At 43.2% G+C, this 25,190-nt stretch overlaps 1 protein-coding gene across 1 annotated transcript; it reads right to left on the reverse strand.

Annotated features, from left to right (window-relative positions):
* Positions 1 to 23,974: 23,974 nt before the first annotated feature.
* Positions 23,975 to 24,644, reverse strand: LOC309544550 (small ribosomal subunit protein eS8). Its single transcript, XM_082243455.1, has one exon. It carries the CDS (start codon positions 24,619 to 24,621, stop codon positions 23,998 to 24,000), a length of 624 nt encoding a protein of 207 aa, XP_082099581.1. The 5' UTR covers positions 24,622 to 24,644; the 3' UTR covers positions 23,975 to 23,997.
* Between the last annotated feature and the right edge of the window lie 546 nt (positions 24,645 to 25,190).

The following is a 25,190-nucleotide window of genomic DNA, read 5'->3' on the forward strand; positions in this document are numbered from 1 at the left end:
ATGTATTCGGTCTGACCAGACTATCGAGGTTGAGCAGCCCTCCCCACCCCCCACATACACCTGTACTCAATCAGTGTCCACCATCAAATGGATATAGGAGGAGTCCCCTGTAGTGCATTTGCACATTTTTCCCAGCAAGGAGTGTTGTCTCCAAGGGTTAGAAGGGCTGGATTCATCTCTTTTTCATGGATAGTGTAGGACCCACTGATAATGGGGTACTTTGACGCAGTAGTGGGCTTGAGCACGATATGGCCATATGGTGGGACCAAACCCCCATTTTTATTTATGGACTCTCTTCAGATTTGGTAGTAATTTCTTTTGCATTTGCGCGCTATTCTTTTTTAATATACATGTCTTTTGGTTCATAGCTGCAGCAGCTTTGGAAATACATGGGTATGCTCCCCCAAATTTTTTGCCTGTTTATTATGTATTCGGTCTGACCAGACTATCGAGGTTGAGCAGCCCTCCCCACCCCCCACATACACCTGTACTCAATCAGTGTCCACCATCAAATGGATATAGGAGGAGTCCCCTGTAGTGCATTTGCACATTTTTCCCAGCAAGGAGTGTTGTCTCCAAGGGTTAGAAGGGCTGGATTCATCTCTTTTTCATGGATAGTGTAGGACCCACTGATAATGGGGTACTTTGACGCAGTAGTGGGCTTGAGCACGATATGGCCATATGGTGGGACCAAACCCCCATTTTTATTTATGGACTCTCTTCAGATTTGGTAGTAATTTCTTTTGCATTTGCGCGCTATTCTTTTTTAATATACATGTCTTTTGGTTCATAGCTGCAGCAGCTTTGGAAATACATGGGTATGCTCCCCCAAATTTTTTGCCTGTTTATTATGTATTCGGTCTGACCAGACTATCGAGGTTGAGCAGCCCTCCCCACCCCCACATACACCTGTACTCAATCAGTGTCCACCATCAAATGGATATAGGAGGAGTCCCCTGTAGTGCATTTGCACATTTTTCCCAGCAAGGAGTGTTGTCTCCAAGGGTTAGAAGGGCTGGATTCATCTCTTTTTCATGGATAGTGTAGGACCCACTGATAATGGGGTACTTTGACGCAGTAGTGGGCTTGAGCACGATATGGCCATATGGTGGGACCAAACCCCCATTTTTATTTATGGACTCTCTTCAGATTTGGTAGTAATTTCTTTTGCATTTGCGCGCTATTCTTTTTTAATATACATGTCTTTTGGTTCATAGCTGCAGCAGCTTTGGAAATACATGGGTATGCTCCCCCAAATTTTTTGCCTGTTTATTATGTATTCGGTCTGACCAGACTATCGAGGTTGAGCAGCCCTCCCCACCCCCCACATACACCTGTACTCAATCAGTGTCCACCATCAAATGGATATAGGAGGAGTCCCCTGTAGTGCATTTGCACATTTTTCCCAGCAAGGAGTGTTGTCTCCAAGGGTTAGAAGGGCTGGATTCATCTCTTTTTCATGGATAGTGTAGGACCCACTGATAATGGGGTACTTTGACGCAGTAGTGGGCTTGAGCACGATATGGCCATATGGTGGGACCAAACCCCCATTTTTATTTATGGACTCTCTTCAGATTTGGTAGTAATTTCTTTTGCATTTGCGCGCTATTCTTTTTTAATATACATGTCTTTTGGTTCATAGCTGCAGCAGCTTTGGAAATACATGGGTATGCTCCCCCAAATTTTTTGCCTGTTTATTATGTATTCGGTCTGACCAGACTATCGAGGTTGAGCAGCCCTCCCCACCCCCCCACATACACCTGTACTCAATCAGTGTCCACCATCAAATGGATATAGGAGGAGTCCCCTGTAGTGCATTTGCACATTTTTCCCAGCAAGGAGTGTTGTCTCCAAGGGTTAGAAGGGCTGGATTCATCTCTTTTTCATGGATAGTGTAGGACCCACTGATAATGGGGTACTTTGACGCAGTAGTGGGCTTGAGCACGATATGGCCATATGGTGGGACCAAACCCCCATTTTTATTTATGGACTCTCTTCAGATTTGGTAGTAATTTCTTTTGCATTTGCGCGCTATTCTTTTTTAATATACATGTCTTTTGGTTCATAGCTGCAGCAGCTTTGGAAATACATGGGTATGCTCCCCCAAAAATTTTTTGCCTGTTTATTATGTATTCGGTCTGACCAGACTATCGAGGTTGAGCAGCCCTCCCCACCCCCCACATACACCTGTACTCAATCAGTGTCCACCATCAAATGGATATAGGAGGAGTCCCCTGTAGTGCATTTGCACATTTTTCCCAGCAAGGAGTGTTGTCTCCAAGGGTTAGAAGGGCTGGATTCATCTCTTTTTCATGGATAGTGTAGGACCCACTGATAATGGGGTACTTTGACGCAGTAGTGGGCTTGAGCACGATATGGCCATATGGTGGGACCAAACCCCCATTTTTATTTATGGACTCTCTTCAGATTTGGTAGTAATTTCTTTTGCATTTGCGCGCTATTCTTTTTTAATATACATGTCTTTTGGTTCATAGCTGCAGCAGCTTTGGAAATACATGGGTATGCTCCCCCAAATTTTTTGCCTGTTTATTATGTATTCGGTCTGACCAGACTATCGAGGTTGAGCAGCCCTCCCCACCCCCCACATACACCTGTACTCAATCAGTGTCCACCATCAAATGGATATAGGAGGAGTCCCCTGTAGTGCATTTGCACATTTTTCCCAGCAAGGAGTGTTGTCTCCAAGGGTTAGAAGGGCTGGATTCATCTCTTTTTCATGGATAGTGTAGGACCCACTGATAATGGGGTACTTTGACGCAGTAGTGGGCTTGAGCACGATATGGCCATATGGTGGGACCAAACCCCCATTTTTATTTATGGACTCTCTTCAGATTTGGTAGTAATTTCTTTTGCATTTGCGCGCTATTCTTTTTTAATATACATGTCTTTTGGTTCATAGCTGCAGCAGCTTTGGAAATACATGGGTATGCTCCCCCAAATTTTTTGCCTGTTTATTATGTATTCGGTCTGACCAGACTATCGAGGTTGAGCAGCCCTCCCCACCCCCCACATACACCTGTACTCAATCAGTGTCCACCATCAAATGGATATAGGAGGAGTCCCCTGTAGTGCATTTGCACATTTTTCCCAGCAAGGAGTGTTGTCTCCAAGGGTTAGAAGGGCTGGATTCATCTCTTTTTCATGGATAGTGTAGGACCCACTGATAATGGGGTACTTTGACGCAGTAGTGGGCTTGAGCACGATATGGCCATATGGTGGGACCAAACCCCCATTTTTATTTATGGACTCTCTTCAGATTTGGTAGTAATTTCTTTTGCATTTGCGCGCTATTCTTTTTTAATATACATGTCTTTTGGTTCATAGCTGCAGCAGCTTTGGAAATACATGGGTATGCTCCCCCAAATTTTTTGCCTGTTTATTATGTATTCGGTCTGACCAGACTATCGAGGTTGAGCAGCCCTCCCCACCCCCCACATACACCTGTACTCAATCAGTGTCCACCATCAAATGGATATAGGAGGAGTCCCCTGTAGTGCATTTGCACATTTTTCCCAGCAAGGAGTGTTGTCTCCAAGGGTTAGAAGGGCTGGATTCATCTCTTTTTCATGGATAGTGTAGGACCCACTGATAATGGGGTACTTTGACGCAGTAGTGGGCTTGAGCACGATATGGCCATATGGTGGGACCAAACCCCCATTTTTATTTATGGACTCTCTTCAGATTTGGTAGTAATTTCTTTTGCATTTGCGCGCTATTCTTTTTTAATATACATGTCTTTTGGTTCATAGCTGCAGCAGCTTTGGAAATACATGGGTATGCTCCCCCAAATTTTTTGCCTGTTTATTATGTATTCGGTCTGACCAGACTATCGAGGTTGAGCAGCCCTCCCCACCCCCACATACACCTGTACTCAATCAGTGTCCACCATCAAATGGATATAGGAGGAGTCCCCTGTAGTGCATTTGCACATTTTTCCCAGCAAGGAGTGTTGTCTCCAAGGGTTAGAAGGGCTGGATTCATCTCTTTTTCATGGATAGTGTAGGACCCACTGATAATGGGGTACTTTGACGCAGTAGTGGGCTTGAGCACGATATGGCCATATGGTGGGACCAAACCCCCATTTTTATTTATGGACTCTCTTCAGATTTGGTAGTAATTTCTTTTGCATTTGCGCGCTATTCTTTTTTAATATACATGTCTTTTGGTTCATAGCTGCAGCAGCTTTGGAAATACATGGGTATGCTCCCCCAAATTTTTTGCCTGTTTATTATGTATTCGGTCTGACCAGACTATCGAGGTTGAGCAGCCCTCCCCACCCCCCACATACACCTGTACTCAATCAGTGTCCACCATCAAATGGATATAGGAGGAGTCCCCTGTAGTGCATTTGCACATTTTTCCCAGCAAGGAGTGTTGTCTCCAAGGGTTAGAAGGGCTGGATTCATCTCTTTTTCATGGATAGTGTAGGACCCACTGATAATGGGGTACTTTGACGCAGTAGTGGGCTTGAGCACGATATGGCCATATGGTGGGACCAAACCCCCATTTTTATTTATGGACTCTCTTCAGATTTGGTAGTAATTTCTTTTGCATTTGCGCGCTATTCTTTTTTAATATACATGTCTTTTGGTTCATAGCTGCAGCAGCTTTGGAAATACATGGGTATGCTCCCCCAAATTTTTTGCCTGTTTATTATGTATTCGGTCTGACCAGACTATCGAGGTTGAGCAGCCCTCCCCACCCCCCACATACACCTGTACTCAATCAGTGTCCACCATCAAATGGATATAGGAGGAGTCCCCTGTAGTGCATTTGCACATTTTTCCCAGCAAGGAGTGTTGTCTCCAAGGGTTAGAAGGGCTGGATTCATCTCTTTTTCATGGATAGTGTAGGACCCACTGATAATGGGGTACTTTGACGCAGTAGTGGGCTTGAGCACGATATGGCCATATGGTGGGACCAAACCCCCATTTTTATTTATGGACTCTCTTCAGATTTGGTAGTAATTTCTTTTGCATTTGCGCGCTATTCTTTTTTAATATACATGTCTTTTGGTTCATAGCTGCAGCAGCTTTGGAAATACATGGGTATGCTCCCCCAAATTTTTTGCCTGTTTATTATGTATTCGGTCTGACCAGACTATCGAGGTTGAGCAGCCCTCCCCACCCCCACATACACCTGTACTCAATCAGTGTCCACCATCAAATGGATATAGGAGGAGTCCCCTGTAGTGCATTTGCACATTTTTCCCAGCAAGGAGTGTTGTCTCCAAGGGTTAGAAGGGCTGGATTCATCTCTTTTTCATGGATAGTGTAGGACCCACTGATAATGGGGTACTTTGACGCAGTAGTGGGCTTGAGCACGATATGGCCATATGGTGGGACCAAACCCCCATTTTTATTTATGGACTCTCTTCAGATTTGGTAGTAATTTCTTTTGCATTTGCGCGCTATTCTTTTTTAATATACATGTCTTTTGGTTCATAGCTGCAGCAGCTTTGGAAATACATGGGTATGCTCCCCCAAATTTTTTGCCTGTTTATTATGTATTCGGTCTGACCAGACTATCGAGGTTGAGCAGCCCTCCCCACCCCCCACATACACCTGTACTCAATCAGTGTCCACCATCAAATGGATATAGGAGGAGTCCCCTGTAGTGCATTTGCACATTTTTCCCAGCAAGGAGTGTTGTCTCCAAGGGTTAGAAGGGCTGGATTCATCTCTTTTTCATGGATAGTGTAGGACCCACTGATAATGGGGTACTTTGACGCAGTAGTGGGCTTGAGCACGATATGGCCATATGGTGGGACCAAACCCCCATTTTTATTTATGGACTCTCTTCAGATTTGGTAGTAATTTCTTTTGCATTTGCGCGCTATTCTTTTTTAATATACATGTCTTTTGGTTCATAGCTGCAGCAGCTTTGGAAATACATGGGTATGCTCCCCCAAATTTTTTGACCGCATAAAATTTAGCTGCTTTTCCCAAGGAAGCACTAAAAGCATTAATAATCACCATACCCAAACTGGGGAAATCCCTTGACAATCCAGCCAATTACTGTCCCATCTTGTTCCTCAATGTGAACATAAAGATCCATGCAAAAATTATCGCCTCAAGATTGCAGAATATTATTCCCAAATTAATCCACCCTGACCAAGTGGGATTTGTAAAAGTTTGCTAGACTTCAGATGGCACCAGACACATTCTTAATTTGATCCAGTGGGCTGAGCTCCATCAAATGCCCTCTCTGCTCCTTTCCTTGGATGCAGAGAAGGTGTTTGATCAGGTTCACTGGCTGTACCTGAAGGAAGCGCTACAGATCTTCGGCCTCACTGGCTTTATTGACTCGGCCATTAGAGCTTTATATACCAAACCTAGTGCAAAGGTTTACTCCTCTGGTACCCTCTTGTGTCCCTTTAATATTACCAATGGTACAAGGCAAGGATTCCCCCATAATCGTCATGCTGGTCATGGAACCACTTGCACAAGCCATTAGGAATCACCCAAACATTTCAAGGATCAAAACTGGACCTGTTGACCATAGAATTGGTGGCTTTGTCCCAAACTCCTGCCCTTTTGGGAAAATGTGTTTCACCTAATCTCATCAGTCATTGGCACCAAATTCACTCCTGATCCAGCCATGGCTCTTCTTAAAAGATTACTGCCAAGAAATTTACTGCCTTAGCTTGGTAACAGCCAGATCCTCCGAAGTTTGCTTCCTTTTTTGACCCACCTCAAAACCCAAGACCCAATTCGAACTCATGTTCTCTGAAAAATTGAAAAAGTAAACCTTTTTGTGCACAGTGATCAGTTTGGCTCCACCACATGTTATGTACTGCTCTTCTCTAATGGTGTAACGATAAGCCCATGGTTAGTCCTTGGGATGTCACCCTTGAAGTCTAATTGCTTTCCTTTCCGTTGATACCTCCGTTCTCTACCTATGAGATGTACCCAGCAATTGTTCATATGTTTGCTCTTCCCTGCTACTGGGTGTTGCCTTCTGTGAAATTTTTGGATAGAGTAATTCTCTGTAACTCAACTAATGTTGCATTTTCTCTTAAAAAGCCTTATATGTATGCATATACAGTATGTATGTATTGAAATCCTAATAAACACTACTGACAAAAATCAATCCAGACTGAAGGGGATCAAGAAGGTTATTCTTAATGAGGTGGTCACTCAGTTGGTTGTAGACCAGGCGTTCAGGTAGTTTCTTGGAAAAGGGGAGCAAGGAGATGGGGCATAGGTTATTAGGATTAGTAAGGTCCATGGAAGGCTTTAGAAGTATGGGAGTGACTAGTGCATGTTTAAGAGAGTTGGGAAAGAGTACAACCTCCTATGTTCCTGTGATCTAATTAAATTATTTGGGTCTTATGGTCCTGTAAAGCAGTTTGTAGAAGTGTCATGTACTTGCACTGTCTCTTTGAATATATGGGAGAAATCTACCTAGAGATTCGTTTCAGACTTTTATAGTCAGTTTGCAACCCCTTGGATGGTGGCAGTCTCGTGTGTCCTTTATGATGAATCTGGTTGCATTTGGAAGACTATTTTTTTAGATATCTGTCTGTGCCTGTGTATGTAATAGATTCCAGCATCTGCTTTGTCAAGGTGCCTGCAGAAATGCTGAATTTTGCAGAAAAAAACAAGCAGAGGGGCAGAGCTCTTCACACTTGAGATTATTGAGAGTGTTGAAACTGGAAGTTACTTTTGTTTCTTTTGTTGGAAGATTACAATTTCTGGATTTGCTCATGAACAGCTAGAATATGATGTGATTTCCCTCTACTTAATAATGACTAAAGCCCGTTTTAATTAATACACACAACATTATACATTGCCATAACCTTACTAAGCTAATTATTTAAACAGTTAAGGTATTTGGCACCTATCTTAAACAGTCACCCTTTGCATACAAAACATTTGAGTAAAGTAATATACTGTCCTGTAATGCAGCTGTTTGAAAAAATGTACCGTGCAACCTACCCAGAACTCTAAAGTCTTTCTTTTACAATCTTCCTAGCAGGGATGGACTTGATGTTCGAGTCGAACGTAAGTTCGTCTCGAACATCAGCTGTTCGTGTGTTCGCCGAAAACAAGAACAAATGGGTGCTCGGCGGGAAGTTCGCCCGCCGATGAGTGCCCCATAGTGCACTGCGCTGGTGCAGTGAATAAATTACTGATGATTGGCCAAAGCTTGCACCTGCCCTTTATGCTTTGGCCAATCACAGCACAATGTCCTGTCAGAGCCGTGATTGGTAAAAGGCAGGGTGCCTTTAGCCAATCATGGCTCGGGGGGCCCATACTATATAAAACTGCTGCTTACATAGCAGCCATGTATAGTGTATTATAATAGAGATTATGCAGGTAGTTAGTGGACAGTGAATTGAGTTAGTTTAGTGCAGTCAGTGTAGTGTACAGGCATACTCTACTTTATAATGTATGGGTATGTTGTAGTCCTGGGTCCCCTCTCGGTGCTTCCCAAGTTTGGTGTCCCTGTCATCTATAGTTCGTTAGCAGTGCCATGTTAAGCTGGCCAAGATTTCCCATAGACGCCAAAAGTAGACAGCGGGGACCCCACGCCATTTTTTTTTTTCAATTTTGGCGTGGAGTTCCCCTTAAAATCTATACCAGACCCAACGAGCCTGATATAGATTTTGGGGGGGACCCCATGCCTTTTTTTTTTATTCTGTCATAGGGTTCCCCCTAACCACTTAAATACAGGGCATTTTCACCCCCTTCCTGCCGAGACCAATTTTCAGCTTTCAGTGCTCATTGGCATACATGGGAAATATTAATCAGCTTGGCATGGTACTGCTCCCCATCTTTATCATTGGCATCTATGGAAAATATTGGACAGCTTGGCATGGCATTGCTCCCCGTCTTTAACATTGGCGTCTATAGGAAATCTTGGTCCGCTTGACATGACATCTGTATTGTTGGGAGCTGACAATACATTACAGACGCAAGCAAGTTTAAATTACAGTTTTTCCTTTAGAAATTTCAGTATTGCTGCAGCAGACTACATACATCGTAAGGCATGATATTTGAAGGCATGATATTTTAAGGAATTTTTCATTTTTATTGTTTCACTTTAAGCATCATTAAAATCACTGCTCCTGTAAAAATTATCATTTTAAAAATGTCTTTTTGCATAGATACATGTCCCCCAGGGTAGTACCCGGGTCCCCATACACTTTTTATGGCAATAACTTGCATATAAGGCTTTAAAATGAGGACTTTTGATTTTTCATGTCCGTGTCCCATAGACTTTACTAGAGTTTGCATGGTCCCTAGAACTTTTTCCCTGTTCGAGATGTTCTGGTGCAAACTGAACAGGGGGGTGTTTGGCCCATCACTACTTCCTAGTGCTACATTGCAGCACCCATAGATACAGTGTGTGCTTGGGATTCCATACTCTTCAGTGAAAGCCTGTTAAAAATTGTTAAAGTGATTGTAAAGTCTTGTTTTTTTAATTATTTTTACTTACCTGCTCTGATGCAGTGAATTTGCACAGAGCAGCCGAGATCCTCCCTCTTGGCAGCTCCTGGCCCCTCTCTTCAGTCGGGTGCCCCCATAGCAAGCAGCTTGCTATGGGGGCACCCGAGCCAAGCTGCAGCTTCGTCTGTCCATTCAGACATGGAGCTGCAATTCGGCCCCCCCCCTCCTGATTGGCTGACTTTGATTGACAGCCACGGGAGCCAGTGGCTCCGCTGCTGTGTCTCAGCCAATCAGGAGGGCATTTCTCTAAATGAATGATCTCATATTGTTGACTGTATGAGTAATTAATCTCCTCACAAGTCATCACAAATTGCCAGTAAACCAATAAGACCTGATATTGTGGATTGTTTGGACTTGTCTATCTTTCTTAGCACTCTTTTGATGAACATATGGTGTCTCTCTCCACTCTCTTCCAGTTTTGCTTTTGCAAGTGTGATACTAATGATAATTAAGGATACTACTGGTTTGTTTTCTATAACAACTTTTGTCTGTGATGACATAAACCCCTCACATTTTTGTAAATATTTTATTATATATTTTCATGTGACAACACTGAGGAAATTACACTTTGCTACAATGTAAAGGAGTGAGTGTACAGCTTGTGTAACAGTGTCAATTTGCTGTTTTCTTAAAATAACTCAACACACAGCCATTAGAGTCTAAACCTGGGCCCAATTAAAAAAATAAATAAATTGGGCCCAATTAGCCATTTTCCCTCCCCAGTGTCATGTGACTCGTTAGTGTTACAGTGTCTCAGGTGTGAACGGGGAGCAGGTATGTTAAATTTGGTGTTATTGCTCTCACTCTCTCATACTGGTCACTGGAAAAAAGAACTCTCTGAGGACCTGAAAAAAAGAATTGCTGCTCTACATAAAGATGGCTATAATAAGATTGCCAAGACCATGAAATTGGGCTGCAGCACAGTGGCCAAGACCATACAGCGGTTTAACAGGACAGGTTCAACTTAGAACAGGCCTTGCCATGGTTGAATAAAGAAGTTGAGTGCACCTGCTCAGCGTCATATCCAGAGGTTGTCTTTGGGAAATAGACATATGAGTGCTGCCAGCATTGCTGCAGAGGTTGAAGGGGTGGGGGGTCAGCCTGTCAGTGCTCAGACCATACTCCGCACACTGCATCAAATTGGTCTGCATTGCTGTCTCCCCAGAATGAAGCCTCTTCTAAAGATGATGCACAAGAAAGCCCTCAAACAGTTTGCTGAAGACAAACAGACTAAGGAAATGGATTACTGGAACCATGTCCTGTGGTCTAATGAGATCAAGATAAACGTATTTGTTTCAGATGGTGTCAAGCGTGTGTGGCACCAACCAGGTGATGAGTACAAAGACAAGTGTGTCTTGCCTACAGTCAATCATGGTGGTGGGAGTGTCATGGTCTAGGGCTGCATGAGTGCTGCCCCCACTGGGGAGCTACAGTTCATTGAGCGAACCATGAATGCCAACATGTACTGTGACATACTGAAGCAGAACATGATCCCCTCCCTTCGGAGACTGTGTTGCAGGGCAGTATTCCAACATGATAACGACCCCAAACACACCTCCAAGATGACCACTGCCTTGCTAAAGAAGCTGAGGGTAAAGTTAATAGACTGGCCAAGCATGTATCCAGTCCTAAACCCTATTGAGCATCTTTGGGGCATCCTCAAACGGAATGTGGAGGAGCGCAAGGTCTCTAACATCCACCAGCTCTGTGATGCTGTCATGGAGGAGTGGAAGAGGACTCCAGTGGCAACCTGCGAAGCTCTGGTGAACTCCAAGAGGGTTAAGACAATGCTGGAAAATAATGGTGGCCACAAAAAATATTGACACTTTGGGCCCAATTTGGACATTTTCACTTAGGGGTGTACTCACTTTTGTTGCCAGCGGTTTAGACATTAATGGCTGTGTGTTGAGTTATTTTGAGGGGACAGCAAATTTACACTGTTATACAAGCTGTACACTCACTACTTTAAATTGGAGCAAAGTTTGATTTCTTTAGTGTTATCACATGAAAAGATATAATAAAATATTTACAAAAATGTGGGGGGTAATCTCTTTTGTGAGATACTGTGTGTGTGTATATATATATATATATATATATATATATATATATATATATATATATATATATATATATATATACACACATACTGTATGTAAAATATATATATATATATATATATATATATATATATATATATATATATATATATATATATATATATATAGCAACAGGTGGGCAGAAAATACATTGAAGAGACAGGATGTTCTCAAGCCGACAGCTAATGCTGTCTACTGCTGACCTTTTCAATGTTTTCTGAATATATTATATACAATGTGCTGACAACAAGAATAATTCAGAATTAGTATGCATGAGACTGTGAATGACGCCTAATTTTCTTAGCACAATTAAAGTTCTAATTAGAGCCAGGTGTTTTGCTTCTAAGTAAAAGTAAACAAAATTATAGGTAATGCTATAAGTAAAATAGTAAATGGGTCTCTGTAAGGTTTTTTATGAGACCTCTTATGTCATTATTGTCAGAAAAAAAGCTAAGAAAACCACAAATACAGCTGCATAAACAAATACTACCTACAGATCTTTAAAATGCAATTGGGATCTGAATACTATGTATTACAATTTATTTAAAGGGGTTATTTGGAAATACAATTTTTTTACAGGGTTGATTTACTAAAGGCAAATAGACTGTTCAACTTTCAAAGGATTTTGTTTCAGAGCTTAGTGACTGGAGTAAAGCCCCTTTGACTGCTCTAATGACCTCCATCATCCAGTCATGTGCAAGCAAAAATGCTGTTTTTATTTTCCTTTTACATGATTGGATATTCTTTGCAAAAATAAACTTTATCACATTTACTAAGCTCTGGGGAAAAAAAATTACTTATGCAAAGTTCAAATTCACTTGCAAAGTAAACAGCCTATAGTACAGTAAATCACAGTCTGCAATTATAATGAAATAAATATGACAAAAACTTTTATTTGAATATTATGATATTAGGTGGAACGCACGCCGCCTACCCGGAAGTCAGCTGGAACGCAGTACGGGGGATACCGCTCTCCACGTTACAGGCTTCACGATAGCGGGCGCGGCTTTATCTTTAACTGTAATATACTGTAATACTGTAATTTTGATCTCTATTTTGGAAATAAACCTTCTTAAACGGTACTACACCATCTGGAGATATTTATTTTTCCCTAACCAGATCTTGAGGACTTTGCCTGTCTAGGAAGGGATCTCGGTCGGTGAGGGATAAGCCCAGCAGGTACCGCATCTGAGGCCAGGAGGGCCATCAAGCTTTACTGGTCTTTGTGCCGTAAGGTAACTCAGACCCACTACATCTGGTAAGCTTACATCTTACCTATCCTAAAATCACTCGATCGGCTATTGGACCATAGGAGGATCCAGCACTGAGCACCTGCACTTTTCTTTGCACTGCAGTGTAATCAACTTTCACCAAGTCACTTATGAACTTTTTATTGGACTTTATTTTTGCACGATTATGCACCTTATGACACCTATTTGACTTAATTTTTATGATATTTATTGGGTATACTATTTCTTAATAATGTATTTTTATTGGTACTATTTATGAATTTTATTGATCTTAATGATATATTTTTATTGGTGACATTTTAGCCCTATGAATATTTATTGTCTTAAACCTACAATTCCCTGTTCCTAGTTCCTATTAGCAAGCGCTATGTAATCCCAATCAGCTTGGGGTTTATCCATTTCAATAGGAGTTATAGATGTTGTGTTTTTTTTATGTTGTTTAGGTTGTATCCACAAGGCCTGCTCTTGGTGTAGCTTTTGGAGTTTTTTTGCTTACTGCTCATGGCAAGTTTTCAAGTTGTCTTTGTAAGGTTTACATTTCATTCTTAATTTGGTTGATGCTTGTAGGGACCAATGATGTTAAGGTTTCAAACACCAGCTGCTTTTGATTCCTGATTGTTTCCCTTTTACCATACAGTTTGTGAATGAGGTTGTTCCTTAACCACTTAAGCCCCGGAAGATTTTACCCCCATTCCGACCAGGGGGTATTTTGCGATTCGGCACTGCGTGACTTTAACGGACAATTGCGCGGTCGTGCGACGCTGTACCTAAACGAATTTGGCGTCCTTCTTTTCCCACAAACAGAGCTTTCTTTTGGTGGTATTTGATCATCTGTGCGATTTTTTGATCACGCGCTATAAACAAAAAAAGAGCGTCAATTTTGCAAAAATAACAATATTTTTCACATTTTTTTTAATGAAATTCCCCCCCAAAAAAAAGTAAAAATCTAAATTTTTTAACATTTTTGGCCAATTTGTTTTATGCTACCTATGTTTGGTAAAAAAAATCGCAAAAAGCGTATTTTGATTGGTTTGCGCAAAAGTTATCGCGTTTACTAACAAAGGGAAAGATTTTTGTCATTTTTGTTGGTTTTTTTTTTAACGCATAATGGCGGCGATCTGCGATTTTTTTTGCGGTACTGCGACATCGGACCCTTGACTGAGATTTTTGACACTTTTGGGGTTACCAGTGACATTTCTATAGTAATCAGTGCTATATATATGCACTGTTACTGTAAAAATACACTGATAGTGAAGGGGTTAACTTTATTTGGGAGGGAGGGGCTGTGTGTGTCCCTAGGGGCGTGCTTTCTACTGTGATTGGCTGTGGCTTCAGCTGTAAGGACACTGATCAACGGATCTACATAGTAGATCCATGTGATCTGTGTCTTTGCAGCGAGGAGAATGACAGGCAGCTTGTTTACACAAGCTGCCTGACATTCTCCCTCTCCCCCGCCGATCGCCGAGTGACCGGCGGACATCGGGTCCGCTGGTCACACGCGCGGGGGGGTCCGTGACCACGCGGGAGCGCGCCTCCGGGGGCGCACGCTCGCTCCCTAGACCCTCACAAGCAAGCAACGTAGCCCTACGTTAGTTTGCCTGTGAGGGGCTGACCGCCGACGTAGATAGTCGTGCGGCGGTCGGCAAGTGGTTAATCTTTCGCTGGTGCCTCTGCAAAGTCCTTCTGCATAAGGAGAGTTCAGTGAATTTGCACAAGGATTTTTAATCCGGAGACCTTGAGGTATGAGGTTCCTCTTTTTGCATCTTGAGAGAAAGAAGATGTCACTATTGATCTGTGTTTCCTTTGTGATCAGGTTGGTTAACTGCTTCTTATATGCAGTATCTTCCATCATGCTTGAGGTCAGTGCACTAATATGGCTACAATGACCTCAAGCAGTATAATAGCTGAAGAAAAAAAACAGAAGATCTGGACAGTTGCATATCCTGCAAATCACCTTTATTGTAATATTCCATAAAGCAACAAACAGGCACAATAAGCTGGATAAAGGGCTAATGCATTTCATGCTATCACCAGCTATTTATCATAACTAGTGTTGAGCGAACACGGACTGTATTATTCGTGTTTGTACCGAATAATTGGATTTTTGTTACCCGAACACGGACACGAAAACTTTACTGTATGTTCGGGTTTAAAATCCATGTTCGGTCATTTTATTTCCTGTTTTGTATGTAATGACGCGCTTTTAATGGCAGGCTTTCAACAGCCAATCAACAAGCGTTTAACTGGTGTGCCTTAAGCCATCCCAGCCATGCCTACTAATGTATTAGTAGTTGTGATTGGGCATCTGAAGCATGTGACCATGTCTTTATAAGTTCGAGAGCCCCAGCGCGCCGCGTCATTCTGCTGTAGTTTAGGGACAGAGCACACATCATCCGTGCTGGCTGCTGATTAGGGACAGACAGTGATTCTGTGAAAAATTGTGTCCGAAAATAATGCAGGGACAGGTCGGAGTGCAGGCAGGGAAAGTTATTAGAGCATTTTAGTGCCAGGCTGGAGATTAGGCAGGGTCAGTCTACATCGATTTTGCTGTGTGGGGGGTGGTGCAGTGAACGATCTTATTGAGCATATTAGGGCCAGGCTGGAGATTAGGCAGGGAAAGTCTACATCGATTTTGCTGTGTGGGGGGTGGTGCAGTGAACAATCTTTTTGCCATCACTTGAGCCCACTGAGGAGGAGGGAGAAAAAAAATCTATTTTTATCAGTCAGTTGTGTGCAGCGTTCATCTATTTTTTACTACAAGTTAAAAGGGATTTTTTTCCCCCCTCATAGCCTTTTTGCTGCAGTGCTGACTGTGACATAAGACACTGCTGTGTTCACATGTGCTATTGAGTGATTTTCAATTTAATACACTTTTTTCTATTCCACTATTCAATATACACCCTTTTGGGTTAAAAAAAAAATAAATAGTGGCATAGTCTGTACTAATCTATTTAAAAATTACAAACTTAAAGGGGAATTTTCTTTTTTTTCATAGCCTGCTGCAGAGCTGACTGTGACATAAGACACTGCTGTGTTCACATGTGCTATTGAAAAATCACCAATTTTATATCATATTTTCTATTCCGCTATTCAATCTTGGGGTAAAAAGAATTACATTGCGGCATAGTCTGTATTGATACGTGTGAGATACACCTTTCCAATTTTTGGGGCGCATCTTCCACCGCCGAGGATTGCAGGGTGCTTCAGTTTGCCTCCTGTTCCAAACACCTCCTACTCCTCATCCTGCCTTTAGGGTACAAAAAATAGTAATTGGGGCCTAGTCTGGGTCTGTACGTGTGAGATAGATACACCTTTTGATATCACATTTTCTATGCCGCTATTCAATCTACACCCTTGGGGTAAAAAGAATTAAATTGCGGCATAGTCTGTATCGGTACGTGTGAGATACACCTTTCCAATTTTTTGGGCGCATCTTACACCACCGAGGATTGCAGGGTGTTTCAGTTTGCCTCCTGCCTGTTCCGAACTCCTCCTACTCCTCATCCTGCCTTTAGGGTACAAAAAATAGTAATCGGGGCCTAGTCTGGGTCTGCACATGTGAGATAGATACACCTTTTGATATCATATTTTCTATTCCGCTATTCAATCTACACCCTTTGGGGTAAAAAGAATTAAATTGTGGCATAGTCTGTATCGGTAGGTGTGAGATACACCTTCCAAATTTTTGGGGCGCATCTTCCACCGCCGAGGATTGCAGGGTGCTTCAGTTTGCCTCCTGTTCCGAACTCCTCCTACTCCTCATCCTGCCTTTAGGGTACAAAAAATAGTAATCGGGGCCTAGTTTGGGTCTGTACGTGTGAGATAGACACACCTTTTGATATCATATTTTCTATTCCGCTATTCAATCTACACCCTTTGGGGTAAAAAGAATTAAATTGTGGCATAGTCTGTATCGGTACGTGTGAGATACACCTTCCAAATTTTTGGGGCGCATCTTCCACCGCCGAGGATTGCAGGGTGCTTCAGTTTGCCTCCTGTTCCGAACTCCTCCTACTCCTCATCCTGCCTTTAGGGTACAAAAATTAGTAATCGGGGCCTAGTCTGGGTCTGTACGTGTGAGATAGATACACCTTTTGATATCATATTTTCTATTCCGCTATTCAATCTAAACCCTTGGGGTAAAAAGAATTAAATTGCGGCATAGTCTGTATCGGTACGTGTGAGATACACCTTTCCAATTTTTTGGGCTCATCTTTCACCGCCGAGGATTGCAGGGTGGTTCAGTTTGCCTCCTGCCTGTTCCGAACTCCTCCTACTCCTCATCCTGCCTTTAGGGTACAAAAAATAGTAATCGGGGCCTAGTCTGGGTCTGTACGTGTGAGATAGATACACCTTTTGATATCATATTTTCTATTCCGCTATTCAATCTACACCCTTTGGGGTAAAAAGAATTAAATTGCGGCATAGTCTGTATCGGTACGTGTGAGATACACCTTCCAAATTTTTGGGGCGCATCTTCCACCGCCGAGGATTGCAGGGTGCTTCAGTTTGCCTCCTTTTCCGAACTCCTCCTACTCCTCATCCTGCCTTTAGGGTACAAAAAATAGTAATCAGGGCCTAGTCTGGGTCTGTACGTGTGAGATAGATACACCTTTTGATATCATATTTTCTATTCCGCTATTCAATCTACACACTTTGGGGTAAAAAGAATTAAATTGCGGCATAGTCTGTATCGGTACGTGTGAGATACACCTTCCAAATTTTTGGGGCGCATCTTCCACCGCTGAGGATTGCAGGGTGCTTCAGTTTGCCTCCTGTTCTGAACTCCTCCTACTCCTCATCCTGCCTTTAGGGTACAAAAAATAGTAATCGGGCCTAGTCTGGGTCTGTACGTGTGAGATAGATACACCTTTTGATATCAAATTTTCTATGCCGCTATTCAATCTACACCCTTGGGGTAAAAAGAATTAAATTGCGGCATAGTCTGTATCGGTACGTGTGAGATACACCTTTCCAATTTTTTGGGCGCATCTTACACCACCGAGGATTGCAGGGTGTTTCAGTTTGCCTCCTGCCTGTTCCGAACTCCTCCTACTCCTCATCCTGCCTTTAGGGTACAAAAAATAGTAATCTGGGCCTAGTCTGGGTCTGCACATGTGAGATAGATACACCTTTTGATATCATATTTTCTATTCCGCTATTCAATCTACACCCTTTGGGGTAAAAAGAATTAAATTGTGGCATAGTCTGTATCGGTACGTGTGAGATACACCTTCCAAATTTTTGGGGCGCATCTTCCACCGCCGAGGATTGCAGGGTTCTTCAGTTTGCCTCCTGTTCCGAACTCCTCCTACTCCTCATCCTGCCTTTAGGGTACAAAAAATAGTAATCAGGGCCTAGTCTGGGTCTGTACGTGTGAGATAGATACACCTTTTGATATCATATTTTCTATTCCGCTATTCAATCTACACCCTTTGGGGTAAAAAGAATAAAATTGCGGCATAGTCTGTATCGGTACGTGTGAGATACACCTTCCAAATTTTTGGGGCGCATCTTCCACCGCCGAGGATTGCAGGGTGCTTCAGTTTGCCTCCTGTTCCGAACTCCTCCTACTCCTCATCCTGCCTTTAGGGTACAAAAAATAGTAATCGGGGCCTAGTCTGGGTCTGTACGTTTGAGATAGATACACCTTTTGATATCATATTTTCTATTCCGCTATTCAATCTACACCCTTGGGGTAAAAAGAATTAAATTGCCGCATAGTCTGTATCGGTACGTGTGAGATACACCTTTCCAATTTTTGGGGCGCATCTTTCACCGCCAAGGATTGCAGGGTGTTTCAGTTTGCCTCCTGCCTGTTCAGAACTCCTCCTACTCCTCATCCTGCCTTTAGGGTACAAAAAATAGTAATCGGGGGCCTAGTCTGGGTCTGTACGTGTGAGATAGATACACCTTTTGATATCATATTTTCTATTCCGCTATTCAATCTACACCCTTTGGGGTAAAAAGAATTAAACTGCGGCATAGTCTGTATCCGTACGTGTGAGATACACCTTCCAAATTTTTGGGGCGCATCTTCCACCGCCGAGGATTGCCGGGTGCTTCAGTTTGCCTCCTGTTCCGAACTCCTCCTACTCCTCATCCTGCCTTTAGGGTACAAAAAATAGTAATCGAGGCCTAGTCTGGGTCTGTACGTGTGAGATAGATACACCTTTTGATATCATATTTTCTATTCCGCTATTCAATCTACACCCCTTGGGGTAAAAAGAATTAAATTGCGGCATAGTCTGTATCGGTACGTGTGAGACACACCTTCCAAATTTTTGGGGCGCATCTTCCACCGCCGAGGATTGCAGGGTGCTTCAGTTTGCCTCCTGTTCCGAACTCCTCCTACTCCTCATCCTGCCTTTAGGGTACAAAAAATAGTAATCGAGGCCTAGTCTGGGTCTGTACGTGTGAGATAGATACACCTTTTGATATCATATTTTCTATTCCGCTATTCAATCTACACCCTTTGGGGTAAAAAGAATTAAATTGCGGCCTAGTCTGTATCGGTACGTGTGAGATACACCTTCCAAATTTTTGGGGCGCATCTTCCACCGACGAGGATTGCAGGGTGCTTCAGTTTGCCTCCTGTTCCGAACTCCTCCTACTCCTCATCCTGCCTTTAGGGTACAAAAATTAGTAATCGGGGCCTAGTCTTGGTCTGTACGTGTGAGATACACCTTCCAAATTTTTGGGGCGCATCTTCCACCGACGAGGATTGCAGGGTGCTTCAGTTTGCCTCCTGTTCCGAACTCCTCCTACTCCTCATCTTGCCTTTAGGGTACAAAAAATTGTAATCGGGGGCCTAGTCTGTGTTTGTACGTGTGAGATACACCGTTTTATAAAAAATTTTCTATTCTGCTATTCAATATACACCCTTTTTGAGTGTAAAAAATTAAATTATGGCATAGTCTGTATCGGTACATGTGAGATACACCTTTTTAAATTTGTTTGGCGCATCTCCTTCCACCGCAGAGGATTGCAGGGTGCTTCAGTTTGTCTCCTGTTCCAAACTCCTCCTACTCCTCTTCGTCATCCTCATCCTGCCTTTAGGGTACAAAAAATAGTAATCGGGGCCTAGTCTGTGTTTGTACGTGTGAGATACACCGTTTTGTAAAATTTTTTTCTATTCCGCTATTCAATATACACCCTTTGGGGTAAAAAGAATTAAATTGCGGCATAGTCTGTATCGGTACGTGTGAGATACACCTTCCAAATTTTTGGAGCGCATCTTCCACTGCCGAGGATTGCAGGGTACTTCAGTTTGCCTCCTGTTCCGAACTCCTACTACTCCTCATCCTGCCTTTAGGGTACAAAAAATTGTAATCGGGGTCTAGTCTGTGTTTGTACGTGTGAGATACACCGTTTTATACATTTTTTTCTATTCCGCTATTCAATATACACCCTTTTTGAGAGTAAAAAATTAAATTACGGCATAGTCTGTATCGGTACATGTGAGATACACCTTTTTAAATTTTTTTGGCGCATCTCCTTCCACCGCAGAGGATTGCAGGGCGCTTCAGTTTTCCTCCTGTTCCTAACTCCTCCTACTCCGCTTCCTCATCCTCTACCGCCTCCTCATCCGGTCAGCATAACACTTTCACCACCAACTTCAGCACAGCCAGGGGTAAACGACAGCAGGCAGTTTTAAAACTTGCCTGTTTGGGGGAAAACCCACACACCGCGCAGGAGTTGCGGAGGAGCATGAACAGCAGACAAATGAGTGGTTGCTGCCAGCGAGCCTCAAGCCCGGCCTGGTGTACGATAACGGGCGAAATCTCATAGCAGCTCTGGGCCTAGCCGGTTTGACGCACATCCCTTGCCTGGCCCATGTGCTGAATTTGGTGGTGCAGAGGTTCCTTAAAAATTACCCCAATATGTCAGAGCTGCTGCAGAAAGTGCGGGCCATCTGTGCGCACTTTCGGCGTTCTCACCCTGCTGCTGCTCGCCTGTCAGCGCTGCAGCGTAACTTCGGCCTTCCCGCTCACCGCCTCATATGTGACGTGCCCATGCTGGAAAGACTGTGCGAGCAGCAGCAGGCCATAGTGGAGTTTCAGCTGCAGCACGCACGCGTGAGTCGCTCTGCGGAACAGCACCACTTCAGCACCAATAACTGGGCCTCCATGCGAGACCTGTGTGCCTTGTTGCGCTGTTTTGAGTACTCCACCAACATGGCCAGTGCCGATGATGCCGTTGTCAGCTTAACTATCCCACTTCTATGCCTCCTTCAAAAAACGATTAGGGCGATGATGGAAGAGGATGTGGCACAGGATGAGGAGGAGGAGGACGAAGAGGTAACATTTCCAAGGCTTTCAGGGCAGTCATTCGCAAGTGGCTCCGAGGGTGGGTTGCTGCACCCACAAACACCAGGGACACAATTGTCCAGCAGGGGCACAGTTCTGGAGGATGAGGAGGATGAGGAGGAGGAGGAGGAGATGGAACCATGTTCACAGCAGGGTGGCACCCAGGCCAGCTCATGGCCATCACTGGTGCGTGGCTGGGGGGATACAGAGGACACAGACGATACACCTCCCACAGAGGTCAGCCTTTTGTTGCCTCTGGGCAGCCTGGCACACATGAGCGATTACATGCTGCAGTGTCTCCACAACGACCACCGAGTTGCCCACATTCTAACTTGTGCTGATTACTGGGTGGCCACGCTGCTGGATCCCCGTTACAAGGACAACGTACCGTCCTTAATTCACTCACTGGAGCGTGACCGCAAGATGCGTGAGTACAAGCGCACGCTGGTAGACGCGATGCTGCTGGCATTCCCACCTGACAGCGGGGCCACAGTGGAAGCACAAGGCCAAGGCAGAGGAGGAGGAGGAAGAGGTCGCCAACGCAACCAGGGCACTGCCAGCACCTCAGAAGGCAAGGTTAGCATGGCCGAAATGTGGAAAAGCTTTGTCAGCACGCCACATCAAACAGCAGCACCAGCAGCTCATATGGAACGTCTTAGCAGGAGCCAGCATTTCACCAACATGGTGGAGCAGTATGTGTGCACACGCCTACATGTAGTGAATAACGGGTCTGCCCCCTTCAACTTCTGGGTCTCCAAATTGGGCACATGGCCTGAGCTTGCCCTTTACGCCTTGGAGGTGCTGGCGTGCCCTGCAGCCAGTGTATTATCTGAACGTGTAATTAGCATGGCTGGGGGCGTTATCACAGACAAGCGCAGCCGCCTGTCCAGAGACAATGTGGACAAGCTCACGTTCATTAAAATGAACCGGGCATTGATCCCACAGGACTTTTCCGTACCTTGTGCAGAATAGAGATGGATACCGACCTTACCCAGCCATTGTTATATTTTTGATCTTTCTCACTCTTTTGGGGTGTACCCTCATTTAAAATGACTGAAAAAAAGCAGTGTTGGCTACCTCGTCCTCCACCGCCGCTTCCACCTACACCGCCACATCCACCGCCACCTCAACCTCCCTCCTACTCCATATGGGCCTCGTCCTTCACAGATGAAGAAAATTGTTTTATTTTTCTGTTTTTTTTTTGTTGTTTTAAGTTATTTCCCTATCCACGTTTGTTTGCAGAGCACTTGCCATGCTCTTTACTACGTTTTGCTGCCATTTGCAGCACTCTAGCCCTTTCTATTGGTGTTTTAGAGCCATTTTAGTGCCTGAAAGTTCGGGTCCCCATTGACTTCAATGGGGTTCGGTGTCCGGGTAAAGTTCGGAAAAAGTCCGGGACATGGACCCGGACTTTTTTTTCAAGTTCGGCCGAACCCGCCAAACACGGACATCCAGGTGTCCGCTCAACTCTAATCATAACCATAATGTTGCAGCACCTCTTATCATTATTATGCATATTTGAAGCTGTGGGAATGCTAGTCCTAGTTAACACATTTTATTGAGTGTTCATTCTGCAGTTATTTTTATATATGAATTAAGTTATTACATTAATTGGCCACCTTATCCTACCTTACTGGTGGATGAACTAGCAAGGTACTATATGGCATAGTTTAAGGGTTATACACTACCAAGTTTTCCACCAAGTGATACAGCCCTATACATAGCTACTGAGAATCTTTAACCACATTAAGACCGCCCACCACACATTTACTGCAGCAGGCTGACTCTCCTGCACGAACCAACGTAGCCCTATGTCGGTCGCGTGCATGGTTTTGGCAGGCGAAAATGTCCCCCGAAAAGTGTCAAAAATGTCAGTTAGGGGTGTGGATCAATGTCGCAGTTCCATTAAAAATCACAGACTGCCGCTATTACTAGTAAAAAAAATGAAATAAATAAAAATGACATAAATCTTTCCCCTAGTTTGTAGACGCGATAACTTTTGCGCAAACCAATCAAAATATGCTCATTGTAGCAGAATACAAATTGGCCTAAAAGGATGAAAAATTTAGAATTTAATTTTTTTTTTTTTTTTTTGGGAATGTTATTTAGCAGAATGTGAAAAATATTGTTTTTTTTTTTCAGAAATTTTGCTCTTTTTTTGTTTATAGCGCAAAAAATAAAAATCGCACAGGTGATCAAATACCACCAAAAGAAAGCTCAATTTGTGGGAAAAAAAGGACATCAATTTTATTTTGGTACATCGTCGCACTACCGCACAATTTTCCACTAAAATAACGCAGTGCCGAATAGAAAAAATAGGCCTGGTCATTAAGGGGCAAAACCTTCCAGTCCAGAACTGGTAAAAAAGAGAGCTTGGAATCCTGTGCTCTCATACTTGTGCTATAAGCAGCTCTAAATTTGCTAACATGGAAAGCTCTCTCCAACTCTCAGCTTCATAATTTTTCACACAGATATGTTGGTTTAGAAATTAGAAATTAATGTGCAAATGTACTGTTACTGATTAAATATTGTTCTGCTTTTCCACAGAGAGGGAGGATTGATTCTTTCATTTTGTGTAAGTCAAAAAAAAAAAAAATGTTACAGGTATGGTTAGGTTGTACATCAGCCATAATGGGCAGGTGTCTGATATGTCTTTGTAATCAATCTTCTTCAGTTCTCCCTTTCAGCCTTAATTGAGCACTGATATTTTTTTCTTTTTTTTTTTTAACTAAAGGTAAACAATAAAAATAACATTTATTTGATTCAGCTCACTCAAAAAAATGATACATACTAATATGTTTGTTTTTTTTTTTTTTTTGTTTAATAAAAGTCTGTTTATTAGATGCCGGGGGTGGGGGGGCTGGGTTTATTTGCCCTTCTTGGCTTTTATCTTCCTCAGGTAGAACTCCAACTCTTTGCCTTCCAGGCTGTATCCATCTGCTTGGCCACACTGCCCCGGCCTAGAGGCGATGCACGCAAGCAGTTTTCCCTGCTTGAATTGTTCCTCCAGCAGAGGGCTGATCTTCGCCGTCTTTTTGCGATCGTCATATTTTTTCTGGGTTTTCTTGGATCTTTTCTTGTTGAGGATTTCTTCTTCCTCAGGAGTCAGTTTGGCTCCCTTCTTGCGGCCGAGCGGTGTGGCATAGTGCGCCTCATACCACTGTCTGTAGGGAGTGCTGTCGATCAGGAGGATGCAGTTCTTCACCAGAGTCTTGGTTCTGACCAGCTCGTTGTTCGATGCGTTGTATACGACATCAATGATTCTGGTCTTCCGGGTACAGCACTCAGATCCCCAGGAGTTTCCGGCATCCAACCTCAGAGCGCGGTACTTCTTATTCCCTCCCCGGACTCTCACGGTGTGGATACGGCGCGGGCCGATCTTGGTGTTTTCGGCGGGGTGGCCCAGCTCATACTTCCTCTTCTTGTGGTACGGCTTCCTTTTACCTCCGGTCTTGCGGCACTTGTGCCAGTTATCCCTTGAGATACCCATTTCTCAGGCGCTGGCTGGAAAGAGCCTAATATGTTTTTTTTAATATACCTTTGTTTTATGAAGCCAATGAAAGCCAACGGAGTTATTTTTTCCACATTGACTATACCCTATACTAGATAGTTGCATTGATGAATATCATGTCATGTTGGATTTTGATTTCGATTTTCATTTTTTTTTTCCAATTTCATTTGTATCCTTTCCCTTTCTCTCTTAGACATTTTGATCTAATTGTGTTTGATACTCTCCAGAAGAAGTGCGGCTGCACAAAACATGTAGAGAACAGTATTATACAGTGAATCCACCGCCACCATAGGAGACTACCTATCACTTCTATATACTACTCCATTCCAGAAGTGGAACATAGGGTCCTTTTCCTATATTGTTAACAATATCGGTTGGTTTGATGGTGTTCATACGTCAATTTTCAACACATATATTGTTGGTGGTGTATATTTTAGAGGCAATGTTATATGTATTTGTCAACAATTTTAATTTGTCTTAAATAAAGTATATGTTTTTATGACATTGGTGCCAGTCATGATGTGCCAACAAAGTCCAAGTCTAGTTCC

This window comes from Pelophylax lessonae (genome assembly GCF_965119305.1).
Source record: "Pelophylax lessonae genome assembly, chromosome: 1".
Taxonomy (NCBI): domain Eukaryota; kingdom Metazoa; phylum Chordata; class Amphibia; order Anura; family Ranidae; genus Pelophylax; species Pelophylax lessonae.